The 15,319-nt window shown below is 40.7% G+C and overlaps 2 protein-coding genes across 8 annotated transcripts in view; both read right to left on the reverse strand.

Annotated features, from left to right (window-relative positions):
* Nucleotides 1-39: 39 nt before the first annotated feature.
* Nucleotides 40-3,507, reverse strand: ska1 (spindle and kinetochore associated complex subunit 1). Of its 3 annotated transcripts, none has more exons than XM_028431482.1 (7): nucleotides 3,458-3,507; nucleotides 1,871-1,956; nucleotides 1,669-1,784; nucleotides 1,368-1,462; nucleotides 899-1,036; nucleotides 420-589; nucleotides 40-333 (listed from the first exon to the last, which is right to left on the reverse strand). In XM_028431482.1, the coding sequence occupies exons 2-7, from the start codon at nucleotides 1,950-1,952 to the stop codon at nucleotides 185-187; spliced, it is 750 nt and encodes a 249-aa protein (XP_028287283.1). In that variant the 5' UTR covers nucleotides 1,953-1,956; nucleotides 3,458-3,507; the 3' UTR covers nucleotides 40-184. The 3 variants fall into 3 exon arrangements, with proteins under 3 accessions (XP_028287283.1, XP_028287282.1, XP_028287285.1); XM_028431481.1 differs by having other exon boundaries at nucleotides 3,464-3,502; XM_028431484.1 differs by having other exon boundaries at nucleotides 3,380-3,474.
* A 3,394-nt stretch (nucleotides 3,508-6,901) lies between these two features.
* Nucleotides 6,902-15,319, reverse strand: part of LOC114451787 (septin-7-like) — a 32,692-nt gene continuing 24,274 nt past the window's right edge. For all 5 annotated transcript variants that reach the window (XM_028430651.1, XM_028430652.1, XM_028430653.1 and 2 more), the window contains 5 exons: nucleotides 10,330-10,381; nucleotides 10,031-10,156; nucleotides 9,159-9,294; nucleotides 8,859-9,004; nucleotides 6,902-8,262 (listed from right to left, as the gene is read on the reverse strand). In XM_028430651.1, coding sequence (XP_028286452.1) covers nucleotides 8,223-8,262; nucleotides 8,859-9,004; nucleotides 9,159-9,294; nucleotides 10,031-10,156; nucleotides 10,330-10,381 — 500 coding nt within the window. In that variant the 3' untranslated portion in view covers nucleotides 6,902-8,222. The remainder of the gene's footprint in view (nucleotides 8,263-8,858; nucleotides 9,005-9,158; nucleotides 9,295-10,030; nucleotides 10,157-10,329; nucleotides 10,382-15,319) is intronic.

The following is a 15,319-nucleotide window of genomic DNA, read 5'->3' on the forward strand; positions in this document are numbered from 1 at the left end:
AAACACAATTATATTTATTGAAAAAATCTAAAAAAAATGTAAGCATGTTGCATTTTAATAGGAGTTAGCAATACAAAACAAACAGCGTTGTAGAGTCCATACAAGTTGCAAACCTTATGCGGGTGTATGCAGGCATGCTGGTGAGTAGTATTGTAATTATACACTTTTCGGAAAGAAATGGTTTTCATAACAGAATATAGCGAGTGAGGCCCCCTCCTCGAAGTTCCCGCAGACGCTGGCAGTGTCGCAGCATGTTCAGAATCCCCTGAAAACGCTTGTCCACCTTCATATGGGTAAATTCCCGAATGTCATCCTCCACAATAAAATGCTGACCTGCAGGACATTTTGATGGTGAGAGCAATCTGTCAGTTTCTCCATCACCTGATACACCACAGTGCAGTGAAGCTGCTTCATTATACCTTTTGTATCTTTGGTATCCTGGTCCTTGAAGCGCTGGTGCAGCTTCCGAGCGTGATTGTTGAGGGCTTTCACAGGCTGACGGAGGATCTTGTACTTGGCTGCGACAGTGGTGTTAATGCTGTGCACTGCAGTGTTGAGCTGGTCATAAGACACTCGTCCTTTCATGTACCTGAGGAACACACACAAGTTGGATGTGTAACTCCTGGGTTGATGCTAGGAAAGAGTCCTGCATGCATAGAAGACAGATTAGAGCATTGAAGAAACCTGTGATAATGCCTGAATGAGGAGTGTGCAGTGGCAAACTGTGTTAGTTCCAACCCATGGTAAGACACAACACACGTGTCACACTTTCCTCAAGTGTTGTTAGTTTCCTGTTACAAATACAGTAAGATTAGCTGAAATTTCCTATGAATAATTTGAGAAAGCCCCATTAACCCCACAAACCAGGTGTTGAAAATCAGTGTGGGATGACACTTACTGAGGGATGCTGTCATACTCCTGCATTGTGATACTCTCCATCTCTCTGACGATGACCTTGTTGGTCTTCTTCACATTTTCTGCTTGGGGAGGCTGAACATCTGCTGCTTCATTCTGCTTCGTCACAGGTTCCTTTTCACTGAGGCATCACACAGTGTTTTCTGTTAGTACAGTACTGCTGCACAGACAGTCAAAATTCAAAGGTATGAAGACTATGTTTCACAACTCAGGCATAGAATCACATCTCCTGAAAGGTATTCATTTTAACTCAAGATCATGTCATGGAAGTGAATTATTAGTTATTTCTATGGTAAAATGTATAGAAGCTCAAATCAAACTGTAATCAGCTGTCAAACTCACAGCAAGTTCGCTTCTTTAAACTGTCAGTGTTGTTACAAGACAAGCTGATGCAACACTGCTTTTCTCTGGTTTAAAATTTGATGTATTGATGCATTATGTGGTGCTCTGACCTCACTGAGCCTTTCTTCCTGGGCATATGTGGTGGAATGTTGTCCTTCATGTGCTGGGCATCCTTCAGGTCCTTCTGAATCGATTCGTCAAGTTCCTAAACTCAAACAGGATTCATCATTTCAGCATCTGTACTTGTTATTTTTACAGTCACTATGACAACATATTTGTGCATCCAAAATGCCTCAGCTCAGCAATTATAGCCTGGAAATTCCATTCTAAGCTAAATGAATGAAGGCTGTGTGTCATTATGGTGCAAAGCTTAATACAGTTTTAGTAAAACATGTTTAAAATCTTCTTTACCTTCAGGCTCTTCAGTTGCTCTTTCTGTTGACCAACACATTTTTCAAACTCCTCCAAAAGACGTTCAAGTGAGAAGAGTTCCTGTCCTAGTTTCTTGATTTTATTTGGAGGCAATTCTGAATGTGAAGAAAGGAAAGAGAATACACACTGCTTTGGCTTTATACAATGAAAAATCAGGACAAAAATATAAAGCCTGTCATACCAATAATGGACAGGTCCAGCATGCGTTGTAAGGATGACAGTCTGTCATGAATGTGGTTGCTGATATCCTGTAGGTCACTCATTTTCCTAAAACAAGGAACAAATCTTTACAAGTGGAGTTGTACAAAGTTTTATCAGATAAATGACATAGACAAAACTAAATGACAAGAACGTTGGGGTAAAACAAAACAGATTATATTTGACTGGCCAGTTGTGTTTACATCAGCAGCAGAAGATCAGCAGCTGTCTCAGCACTGTTGCCTTGAGGATATAATATCTTTTTGTATTCTAATGATGTTCTGAAGAGCACAATTCTTTAGTAGCACAATAAAGAGGCTCATATCAGGCTTGTTACATGATGTGACACAATTTCAGTATTTGTGACAGTTACCATAGTTACCTTGTGTCATTCAGAAAAAAATTTAATTGGTCCTACCTGGGAGACAGAGACGACCCAAATTATACCCACTTTCTTATACACACATATTTTTGATGGCTCATATATAATGGAACAAATGTCTGACAAGCAGACGTGTTCCCTCGATACTCCATCACTAATCAACCAGATTAAAAAACCTGATTCTGGTTCCGAGTGTTACATTTGCATTATGCAGGTGTTCACCCTGAAAAAACACTGGAGGTGTTTAATACAAGTCTGTACTAGTTTGCCTAAAAGCAACAAATGAACTGACAGCTTATCAACAGTAAAAGACAGATCTCTGGAGGTTGACATGTCAGTGTGAAAGGCTACAGTAAGAGACTGCTTTATGAATGTAAATACTGTGCGCTAGCCCTATTTTTAGGGGCACTTCAGCACAGCTCCCAAAAGAAAAAAGGGAACACTTAAACAACACAATGTAGCTCCAAGTCAATCACGCTTCTGTGAAATCAGTCTGTCCAGTTAGGATCAACACTGATTGTGAATCAGTTTCAGCTGCTGTTGTGCAAATGGAACAGACAACAGGTGGAAATGAGAGGCAATTATCAAGACAACCCTATAAAGGAGAGGTTCTGCAGGTGCTGACCACAGACCATTTCTCTGCTCTCATCCTTTCACACACCCTGCCTGATGTTTGATCACTTTTGCATTTTCTTTTATTTGAGTATGGTTCCAAACCCAGACCTCCATGGAAAAATAATTTTGATTTGCATTGATCATTTTGTTTTCAACTTATTCCACTATGTAATGAATGAAGATTTTCAACTGGAATATTTCATTTATTGAGATCTAGGATGTGTTATTTTAGTGTTTCCTGTATTTTTTGAGCAGTGTACTATTACGACATACTAATGTACACAGCGACGCAAATACATCTCAACTTCAACGCTATGTAGTAACAGATGAGTAACAGTAAAAACATTTGTGTACATTCCACTTTTTATTTAACATATATTTTATTTAGCATATTTACATCTAATCAACTAACCGTCTCTCCATCTCTACAAACATATATAGGCGATATATTTAGTGACTCATGTCTGAATTTATTAACGTATTTATGTTACCCACTAAGAAAATAATTCCATTCCCAAAACAGTCTGCTTTCATGTAGGACTTTTAAAGAAAGACCGCGCTGTTGTCACTTACGCTTACATGCTCCGTCTTTGCTCCACTTCCTGCTCAGTTCTACCTTCCCGGGCATTTGGAATTTGGCCATGTGACTCGAAACGTCACGTACACTAACACTACGGGGGCCGAGGAAGACAAACGGCCATAGCAAATCAAAAATAATTCAAAGCTGCTTATTAAATATAAGCAGATTAGAAGAATAGAAGTGGAAACAGTGTTATGTGTTAGTTTACTAAAAATACTGGTTTGCACATTATTTTATCTTAAAAACGTCATTCCATACATTGAAAGATTATAACTCGAATAACAATTTGAGTGACTTGAATTTATAATCTGTATCCTTGACAGTAAAATGCATACATTTACCATTTAGTGAGACCACAGCCTGTCTTCACGTGAGCAGAGCTTTACTGCAGGTGCTGAAAAGTGACACAATAACAGACCTAGAGCTCAAATATTGATCTCTAGGTTCTAGATTAAGAACAACTTCTCCCAATATTAAAAAAAAAAACATTTTTCCGTTACATGACCTAAAGTCATCTGTTTATTGCAGTGAGCTGTGTGGAACCAGTATTCTGAAGAAGCTGGTGTAGAAGGTTGGTTTAAGATACCTAGATATGTTGTGGAGAGATTTACACATGCTGTGCTGCTGACTGAGTGGTTCAGTGGATCTTTCTGAACATTAAATTCTCTGATAAAGACCATTTGTTACATCCCATGCTTTTTACCTTGTTAATATGATTTTTGACTGTATGTGCTGCTCCCCTGTAAGGCTTTCTGCTCCACCCTCCTGCACAGATGGACATTGCCTGAGGTTGCCACCCAGCCCCTGCCCTCTGGGATGTACTTTTGTTTTAGTAGGATAGGGATGTATTGTTATTTTGGCCCTCCCTCCTGCTTCAAATCCTCCACCATTGTTCCAGTTCCCAAGAAACCAAGGATCACTGGTCTTAATGACTACAGACCTGTGGCACTGACGTCTGTAGTCATGAAGTCCTTTGAGCGCCTGGTACTGTCCCACCTCAAGACCATCACAGCCCCCCTCCTGGACCCCCTGCAGTTCGCCTACAGAGCTAACAGATCTGTGGACGATGCTGTCAACCTGGCTCTTCACTACATCCTGCAGCATCTGGACTCCCCGGGAACCTATGCTAGGATCCTGTTTGTGGACTTCAGCTCTGCTTTCAACACAATCCGCCCAGCTCTCCTCCAAGACAAGCTGTCCCTGCTGCATGTTCCAGACTCCATCTGCCGGTGGATCACTGACTTCCTGACAGACAGGAGACAGCATGTGAGGCTGGGGACGAATGTCTCGGAAACAAGGACCATCAGCACCGGTACCCCCCAAGGCTGTGTACTTTCCCCTCTGCTCTTCTCCCTGTACACCAACTGCTGCACCTCCAGCCACCAGTCTGTCAAGCTGATTAAGTTTGCTGACGACACCACCCTCATTGGACTCATCTCAGACGGGGATGAGTCTGCCTACAGGATGGAGGTGGACCGTCTGGTGTCCTGGTGTGCTGACAACAACCTGGAGCTGAATGCCCAGAAGACAGTGGAGATGACAGTAGACTTTCGGAAAGTGCCAGCTCCATCACCCCCCCTCACCCTGACAGACACCCCCATCTCCACAGTGGACTCTTTCCGCTTCCTGGGTACCACCATCACCCAGGACCTCAAGTGGGAGCTCACCATCAGCTCCCTCATCAAAAAGGCCCAGCAGAGGATGTACTTCCTGCGGCAGCTGAGGAAACTCAAGGTGCCAGCCAGAATTATGGTTCAGTTCTACACGGCCATCATTGAGTCCATCCTCACCTCCTCCATCACAGTGTGGTACGCTGGGGCCACTGCCAGGGACAGGCACAGACTGCAGCGTGTTGTGCGCTCTGCTGAGAAGGTGATCGGCTGCAGCCTGCCATCTATCGAGGACCTGTACGTCTCCAGGACTCTGAGGCGTGCAGGTCGGATCACAGCTGACCCTTCTCACCCTGGACACGGACTCTTTGAACCACTCCCCTCAGGCAGGAGGTTACGGTCCATTCGGACCAGAACCTCACGCCACAAGAACAGCTTCTTCCCCTCTGCTGTTGGACTGTTAAACTGTAATTAATGCACTGCTCTGCACTGTCTTCAGAAGGTCACTTTAGTATAGTCACTGCACAATGACGACTATTTGCACTGTTTACTCCATCTTGCACTACTTGCACACGAGTACCACCTCACCGATCCATGTGGTACCTGTTACATTATTACATTATTACACTGTTCCATTCGATCATATAAGGGTCTATGTTTACCATTTCATCTGCACAGTATTTTATGTTCTGTTCATTGTATGTCTGTTACGCCATGTCTGTCATGCAAATTTAGCCTTACTTTAGTTTATTTACTTAATTTTATCTTAGTTTTTATCTTATTGCATGTTAATTGTTATATGTTCTTTGTATGCACCAATCACTGAGGCAAATTCCTAGTAATGTGAACCCCCTTCACTTACATGGCAATAAACATGATTCTGATTCTGATTTTAATCTGGCTGGATTCAATTTTGTTATCCATCAATTGATCTCCTGCAAGTCTCCTTCACCCAGTTAAGTTTTACCTGCCTTTTTTATACCTTTTCCCCCTAGAACAGCTTGGGGACATAACATAATTACCATTAATTTATTTTTGTAACTGTAACTACAAATTTCATTCCATCACTTCCTATTCTGATTATATATATATATATATATATATGATAAAGGAAAGGAGTACTTATTTTTATGTGTTTAGAAGGAAAGGGTTAACACCCTGGTAGTTAAAGCATAACCATGTCAACTTTAATGTTAACCATGTACAGTTAGAGACAGAACACATGATATAACAAAGAAGAGAAGCAGAAAACAACGTGTATATATACTGGAAATATATATATATATATATATATATAAAGAAAACATTAAAAAAATCCATCTAAACTGAGGAGTATTTTAACTTGGTGTTACTGGAAGGGCAAGTCGTTTACAAGCAAAGAAAAATCCTATCCACAGAGCTGCTGTTCCTTTGTTTAATCGTAGCATAATGGAGCAGTCCTGAGAAGTTCTCATTGCCCTGGATGCATACAATAAATGTGTGTTTGTGTTTCCATGGTTTCTAACGACATGTTTAATATAATAGGCTGTTTCATTCCTGACAATAAAATGATCAGAAAAATCAAAAAAAGGCCACTGAGCAGCCTCAGTATGTACACAATGTAATGCATTTCCATCATGAACCTGTTACGTTTTATAAGGAGAAGGTTTCTGTTTTGTTGTCCCTTTTGTATCATAAAGACTGCAGGCAGCCTCAAAACTATTCTAAAATAACAGAAGAAGAATCATTTAAGAAAACTACAAGGAATGTTGTCCTTCAACCATAAATTAAGTATTATTAATAATATCATTATTATCATCATATGAAAATAAAACATGACAACTCTGGTCTGTTAAAGGTTCAATCGCCTAAATATTATATATTCTGTTTGACAGATGTTTCTTGTGTGCAGAGAACTCTGTATAATAAACTAAAATTAATGACAAAGTTTTGGCAAACGTCTCTGAACCTTCTTCTTATAATAATATTTCAAGTTTTGTTGTCCTTGTCCTTTTGGAGGTTTTAGCCAAAAGGACAAATGTCACAAAAACAAATGTGGACACTGAGGGTTCAGTTCTATGACAACACCCACCACACATCACAATATAAAACGTTGTAACCAACTGTGTTAAGACACTGATGAGAATTTGTCATGTCGTCCATTCAGATAGGAAACGCACACCGCAAATGACAACATCACACACCATCCACTTTGTTTTCTCTATATCCCCAAACACATCTGATGCTGCACAGTAAATCCTGCCTAAAGGCCTGGTCACACAGTTAAAATGTCAATTCCGAAACAAGGAACAGTTTGTAAAAGGTCATAAGGATATTAGGTTACCAATGGTAATAGTCTTACTTAAAAGAATATCTATTACAACTCGATTATTATTCTAATTAAAAAAACATATTGCTGTATTTAGAAGAAACAAAGCCAGTCTTCTAGGAGACCTAGCAAATTTGCCAAAAACTAGGATGTGTTTCCAAAATAAGACACAGTTGTATGTTTAAACTAAAAAAATGTGTTTTTTTCCATTAGCTGTATTTGCCAGAAAAAAATGATAGCAAACATGCAACTGACAGCTTTTTCCACCTGGAAACACATAATATACAATCCTGAGGGTGGCTCACAAAGCAGCGACATGTTGTAAAAGCTACTGAAGGCTAAACTACAGCTAGCATATTGTGAGCTGTGCTAGCGCCAGTGTGACCGGGCCCATCCATCTCCTCCTTCCTCAGCTGCCACGCGATACAGAAACCGTCGTTCACGTACGCTCTACCTTCTCTACCTCCGCGCTGCTTTTTTTATTATGGTGTGGTGTGCACATGTGTTAGGAAGGATTCTAGGAGATCATAGGAATACTACATGTGTATGAGTGGCTGTGCATGGTCCCTGCCATGTGTTAACACCACACTGTCAGCTCAGAGGAACTCAGGCTTCTCCTCTTTGTCAGGAAATATAGGAAAATAGAAATTTCACAAACACATGCATTCCCCAGGAAACAGTTTCAACAGATACAGTAAAACCCTGCAGAGGATTGTGTAAATGGCATCCAAACAGAGGCTTGTCATGGTGTGTGTATGCTCTGAGGACCACGGTATATGAAGTTCTGAGGGGATGAGGGAAAAACATGTGAAACTGAAGTGAAAGGTTGTGGGTCTCTCCTCAGAAGATTTTGCCCTTCTTCTTGTTCTTTTCCATTGTCCTGTGAGAGAAATGAGGATATATTAAGTTTCCACCTTTAACAGTAAAATATATTCAATGATATGATGATTTTGTTGTCATACTTCACCTTAGAGGTGAAATTACAGACTGTAAATAGAGATGGAACACATGACAGCTCCTGAAATGTGAGGTCAAAACATCTGGGTTACCCCGTGGTGGCTGGCTGCAGTATATGTTCTAAACCCAGCCTTCTCCATGTTAGTGTGTGAGTGTATATGGACATAGCTAAACACTTAAATAAATGTTCCCAGAAATTGTTTATGACTTGTTAGGTAGTTCATGTCATGTTGATCTGTGTTTTAATTCATATTTAATTACTGTTGGTTAAAAAAAGGCGGAAGTAACGTAACAGAGTTAACGGAGCAGCCAACCTTGAGGGAGAAATGGGCTCGTGATTTAAGTGGGTGGAGTTCAGGTACAACATCCACCTTTGACCTCTACTGAGCTGACTCTTTTCAAACATGGCAGCACCCATAAGTGATATGTTTTGCCCTTACTTTTGTATAGTGGGCGGAGTGTGCCATCCATCTGTATGTACAGGCTTCATTGAAATGTGTAGGCGTGTATGTTACTGACTTGGAGGCGTCCAGTTTCTGCTGCTCGAGGATTCTCTGCTGAGCCTCCCAGTTGGCCTTCTCCTCTTCGAACACTCGCCTCTTCTCCTCCAGCTCTTTGTACTGCGCCTCCAGGTTTCTCTTCATCTGCTCGTGGCGTCGCTCCAGCTGAGGGTCCAAACATGGGACATACTCAGTCTCACACATAAAGACAAAACATATTAGCTGACAAAATGTCATGGACATTGAAATGGCACAGGTGTAACTGTGTTTGTGAAATCTGTATCAATCCATTATCACACACACACACACACACACAAACCTCAGCCTCTGAGTCCTTCAGTTTCTGTTTCTTTTCCTTGACCTTCATCTCAAAGACCTGTTCCATTTCTGCCTCCATCTTCTTCATTTTCATCACATGCTCTCTGCGTTCCTCCTCCATCTGAGCCAGGGGACTCCTGTAGATATCACAGAAATCAGCCCAATGCCGGCACAAGCTTAAACTGCTGTCACAAAAGCATTTATAAGCTTATAAGTTAACAAAGAACAACATTCGCATGGTGAATAAGGACAGGGTCCCAATGCACACTTTTGGCCTGTGTTCTAGCTGTGTGCATTTTTTTTCTGTCCTCACATCCCACCAAGAGCATTTAAGAAGTGTAGCAGTTCTGAGCACTGCCTATATAGACAGTAGACTAAATGCAAGTATCATTTACATCAAGTGTATGTGCTAGAGTTCAACCGCGTAAGTAGTAGGATTGCTCTGTCAACCCTTTACAACAGTTCTCGGCAGCCACTTCTAACCTACATAATTACAATTGTTATTTTTGTAAGTGAAACTTTGACAACACAGACCAAGACGATGAGAAGAACTGTACACTTGTGGTGTTTTATTTTTAAAATCAACAACATTTTCTCTGCTGTTCTTGGCTCTGACTTCCTGATTGGAGCAGATTATCTGGATGTACGTTTCCTGGAGCAGAGCCGAGGGTCACAGGAGGTCAAAAAAACCAGGAAGTTAAGTCTTATCACACACCATGACTGAGCTGTCCACATTTGTACATGGGACACCATTATAAGAACATCAGCATAACTGTATGAGACTGGCATAACAAAGAGACCTAACGAAAGTTTCTGTGGCTTTTAAGGATTTAAAATTCTGAATTAGTACAGTGTCTGTTTATAGGTCCTTACTTGGTGAGCTGTCCCTTTGTCTTGGAGGTGTCCACTCCGTTACAGGTGACGGCAGCTAGTTTCTTACTGCGGTAGTTCTCGTAGTGGACGTTGTTGGTTACGTCCTTCAGATCCTGCATGTGTGTCCTGTGGAGGGAAAAAAGAAAAGTTAATGTGACATGTACACATATATACAAACAATAGTGGAACAGAGTCATCCTCCCTTAGTCACCTTTGTTATTAAACCTATTTATAGTTTGGCCCATTACTGGCTTATAAAACACACTGCATTCATAAACCTAAAAAACATCATGTCTCACCTGATGAGCATGTTGCGCAGCACAGTGAAGTCACAGTGTTCTCCATTTTCCACTGAAACACGCAGGAAGAGAGGAACACACAGAGGCAGACACAGAGACACAGAATTACTAGACTGTCACAATTATCAACACTTTTTGACTGAAGGAAGCTAGAACATCTGAGCCTCTACAAACAGCATGACTGCCTTACAAATGCTATTTATAAGAAAGGAACTATGTTTGAGTATTGAAGCAGTCCCAACAGATTAACACAACTGTTATTCAAAAAAAACAGTAAACAATATTAACACAAACACAAATGTATGACAGCATATAAACTTCATTCATTCATCCGTTATAAAGGAGGGGCACACAGAGGTGTAGTAACATCAGTTGTATGTTACCAGAAAACAAAGGGCAGAGAGACATCAGGCCATGATCACATAGGATGAGAAAGAACTTGGAGGAGTTGTGTATATATATATATTTATTCAGTGAAACAGATGTGGGGAAAATGTGTTGTTTTTTTTGCCTTAAAACCCCTAAAATGTGTCTTATCAAAGACTCCCACAGCATACAGTAGCTGGATAATAACTAGAATACCAAAACTGAACACCACATACTGACAAAATTGTTACCATATAGTGGTGCTTGACAGTATGTGAAAATATTTCAGAATCAGAAATACTTTATTTATCTCAGGGGGTAATTGCTTATATCTTGGATGTCAAGGATGTTCCATACTCCGCGAGAACAGAGAACAGAGAACAGAGAACTCGCTCCACGGGTGGTAAGAGATAAAAAAAAAATTATTTTCGGCACGGAGGTACCATACTCCACGAGACGTGTGTGTGCAGAACTCCTCATATGGCCCTCCTACGCAGCGCACGTCACACACAAAAGGTTGACAATGCAATTGTATTGCAAATTGTGTGCAGTCGTGGTTATCTGGCCCAACGAGCTGATAATGCTCAGGGAAGAGGGCGCATAGCTGACAATAGATAGAAGATCAGTAGCAGACCTCTTGTTTGTGTGAGTTTAACTCTGTGAACGTGTGGATGACTGTCTGCAATAATACATCCCGTCTCCCGGTGTTTAATGTGCGAGCCGCTGTAACGCCGTGATCAATACTGGGATTAGTTTGTATCGCCACCTTTTGGACAGACACTCTCCTCTGTGTGCCGTGTTTCTCCTTCCAGGAGCTGTTTGCCAGCTGCATCGGAAGAAGCTCTTGGCTTCTCCACATTCATCACGCCCACAATAAATTCCGACCAATCACAGCATGGTTGACGCACAGCCTTGAGAGAAAAAGTTCTGCCCGGACCCTGTGCACAAGATCGCTGCACAACGGGCGGTCCGAGATAAAAATGACGTCATTTTGTGGGCGTAACATCTGCAGGGGGGGAGTTCTCTGTTCTCGCGGAGTATGGATCCAGCTTCAGAGTGAACATTATGGGTCTGACAAACAAAACTAAGTCAAAACACTCTATTACCATAAGTAACCCATTTTTTAATGTAACTACAGCCCAGCTGATCAAACCTTTTGTAGCTGATTAGATACCTTTTTTTGAGAGAAATGTGTCAACAACATCATGATATCTGCACATTTTGTTTAGCCAGAGATGTCAGAGATGTGTGAGATTTAAAATTCTTGTTTAACAATCTAACAATCCATTTCTTTAAAAGGGAAAACTACAAATTAAAAGCTGCAAACTCCATCATTTTTGCCTTAAAAGCTCACAGCTGAAGTTTGTGTTTCAGCACAAGACAAATGTTTCCTATCTAATTACAGCCTGTTACTTTTGGACAGTTAGAAACAAACAAGAGTTCTTGGTCAGACAGAGCTGGTGTCAGTTAGATGATTGTGAGTTTTCATCTCCACAACAAAGACAAGGTTACAAGGTCAGATGGGATTCTGGAAAAGGACTGCAGATACACTGCTGCTGAGGATGCATGTGGGACATCTTAGAGCCTCTTCTTCAAAACACGCTGAATCCTTTTGGGTTAACCTCCACCTCATCTTGCAGTCAATCATCAGCGAATAATGAGGACACCTTACCATTGATGAAACTTAAGCAGTCCTGCCCCTTGGCATCCCAAGCCAGCCATTGACCTCCTGTCTCTTCTAGAGGAGGGAGCTCTGACGGAGGGGGAGGGGTACGGTTTTTCAGTTACTGTACTGTGCCCAGTAGGGCAAAATCTGGGTCTGGAGCTGCTGGGTTTTTGCTACGGCTCAGACTTGTTCTGGAATTAAGCCAGCGTTTGTCCCAGTATCAGCCCAGATTTGGCCCGGATCAACACCATAACCTGCATGTGTCCAAGCTGACTGGCTTAAGAGCACAGGGCTTGTAAAGGGATTGTAGGAGGGGGGAGTGTTATATGAGGATCTGTGCAGGGGGCGCAAGTTGAGGAACTAAGTAGGGTCAAAGGTCAAAGGAAAAAACCAGTTTGTTTAATACTATTTTATTTAGTGATGATGGCAGAAAATACCTGATGCATACTCCAGGTTTTATTTCTTAATTTAAATTGATCGATAAAATTCATCTCAGTGCATCAGATGTTTTGAGCCTGTGTGCCTTATCTACCAGCAGTGTTTATTTAGGCTGTGATGATGATCTACATTGATTGAATAAAGCGTACTCAGCATTTTATCTGAAACATGCAGAAATGTGCATATGTGTGTGCGCAGGATGTTAAAAGATTCCCAGTGAGCTAATGAGTGAGGGTTCATGACACCAAGCCACATGTTACTTAATGAGCTGCTACATGCCCCTTTACGAAATACTAACTCAACCTTAACCTTAAAGCGATGTGTTAGGTGGTGTGGATCACAGTCCTTGATCTGGTGGTACAGCCAGACATGTTGGCGCACACCATCTCCGCCCTGCACCTGTCAACTGCACAGTGATGGAGATTCATCGGTGTGGCTACTTTTCATGCCACAGGATCAAAGGCAGGATCCACAATGTTAGAGTGATGTCTTAATGCAGCTTGAGCACCAAACAGCCTCTAGTTTTGTCCATGACTATTCACAGCATCAGACCTGGGACATAGATTTAAACATCGACAGGATTTTTTTTTCATCTTTTTGATATTACTTTTGTAATTTTTGCTCCCATTCATGTTTCTATTTTTGACCATTCAATGAGATCTGTGGATGAAAAAGCAATAATACACTGTGAGGACACTATATTGTTGCAAATGAGAAGAGTCAAAACTACAAAAATAATAATTTAGTTGTAATAAATCTGCGACAGCAGTTTCAAAGTGATTACAGATGTAGAAATTCATGTGACCACTGGTAGATCAATGCCCCTTCTACAATATGAGAAATCCTATTTGTCTATAAAAATATTGTTTTCATCAAGGCCATAGCTACCTACCATTGAGATTATATAATGCCACGATGTTCCACTTTGCAGATATCACTGATTGTTTGTCGAGTGGACAATTAAAAGAGTGAATACTGATGCAAGTTCAGTTCAAGACGTCCGACATGAGGATTTTAGATGCATATTTATACAAGGTGTTATGTTATGGTGTGCTCAAGGAAGCAAAAAACTAATAAAGTTTCAGATTTATTATTATAATAATTATGAATCACCTTCACAACTTTCTATGGAGTGGAGTGGATTTCTAAGACAATTTTAATTTAAAAGTTATTACACACACATATATATGTATAATAACAGATGGAAAACCTGGAATTCTGGGATTCCAAGAGCATGGAGGCCATCAATACTTTTTAATATCATCAATGTGATTTAATCCATCCAATATTGATATTTTAAAGTAAAAATATGTTGACATTAAATGAGATACTTTATTAATGCTGTATCACAATTACTGACTTCACCCTGATCTTTTATTGGGATAGAATTTGATTTGATAGCCACCAAATTTCTGGTATTGTAACATCTTGGTGGAAAGACTTTGGGATGCTACATAAAGAACTAAAGCAGAATCATATGTCGTGTGTGCAATTCAAATAACCTGAGATTGAAGAATAAACCCTCAGCTGAATTGAATTATTAATAAGCACCACAAGAAGATCACTGGGGCCAACGGTCTACCTGGAACACATGAATGATCTTTGTTCCTCTTTGAAGTTTTTTTTTTTCTTTTTAATTTATGTAAGAGTTTCTGTGGCCCAAGTCTGATCAGAGCATTGGTTTGACCATCAGCCTAATAATGAAAGAGCACAGCAACAGAAAAAGAGGGAGGAAAAAGAGGGATACTGACAGGAGGGTGGGGTGGGGGATATACTTTTTGAGGAGGGAGAAAATGATGTTGAAATAAAGTGAAAGATGGTTTTGTTTACCAAAAATGCCCTCTGTCAGTCATGAAACAGAATAGAAAAAAAAAACAAAGAAAGAGAGAAAAGAAAGAATGAAATAGTGAAAGACTGATAAACGGTCAACCACAGAGACAGAAAGGTATATTACCTCATATCAAGATATAAACAGAGGATCACCTTCCACATCACTTGAAAGTGAAGAGAACTAACACACCAGTAAGAGAAACAACAGTTCATCATGGCAAATGGTGAACAGGTGACATTCTGATTCACTATGTCTACCCTCCTTTTCCAGAATCCCTGTTGGAGTCAGGAGGACCAACACTCAAGACTCACACCAAGAGGTATGTGTGCATGTGTGTGTTGAAGGGGAAAAGGGGGGTTGGTGTGTAACAACAATGTGGTAACAGCCAGATAACTTCGCATCAAAATGTAATCCCACTGACTTACTGAAGACTCAGAGTAAAAGCTAGCTTCTGATGTGAGTGCTTAGCAATCTTGTTCACTCAGACAAATACTGACTGAAAAATGGAGAGCTTTGATGATGCTTTTGTTACCTCTAGTCTGGACTACTGCAACTCACTATTGTCAGGATGTCCACATTACTCCATTAACAGCCTGCAGCTGATCTAGAACGCAGCAGCTAGAGTTCTGACAGAAATCAGCAAAATGGATCATATCTCTGCTGTTTGAGCTTCTCTTCACTGGCTCCCA

Source organism: Parambassis ranga, chromosome 19, assembly GCF_900634625.1.
Source record: "Parambassis ranga chromosome 19, fParRan2.1, whole genome shotgun sequence".
In the NCBI taxonomy this organism is placed as follows: domain Eukaryota; kingdom Metazoa; phylum Chordata; class Actinopteri; family Ambassidae; genus Parambassis; species Parambassis ranga.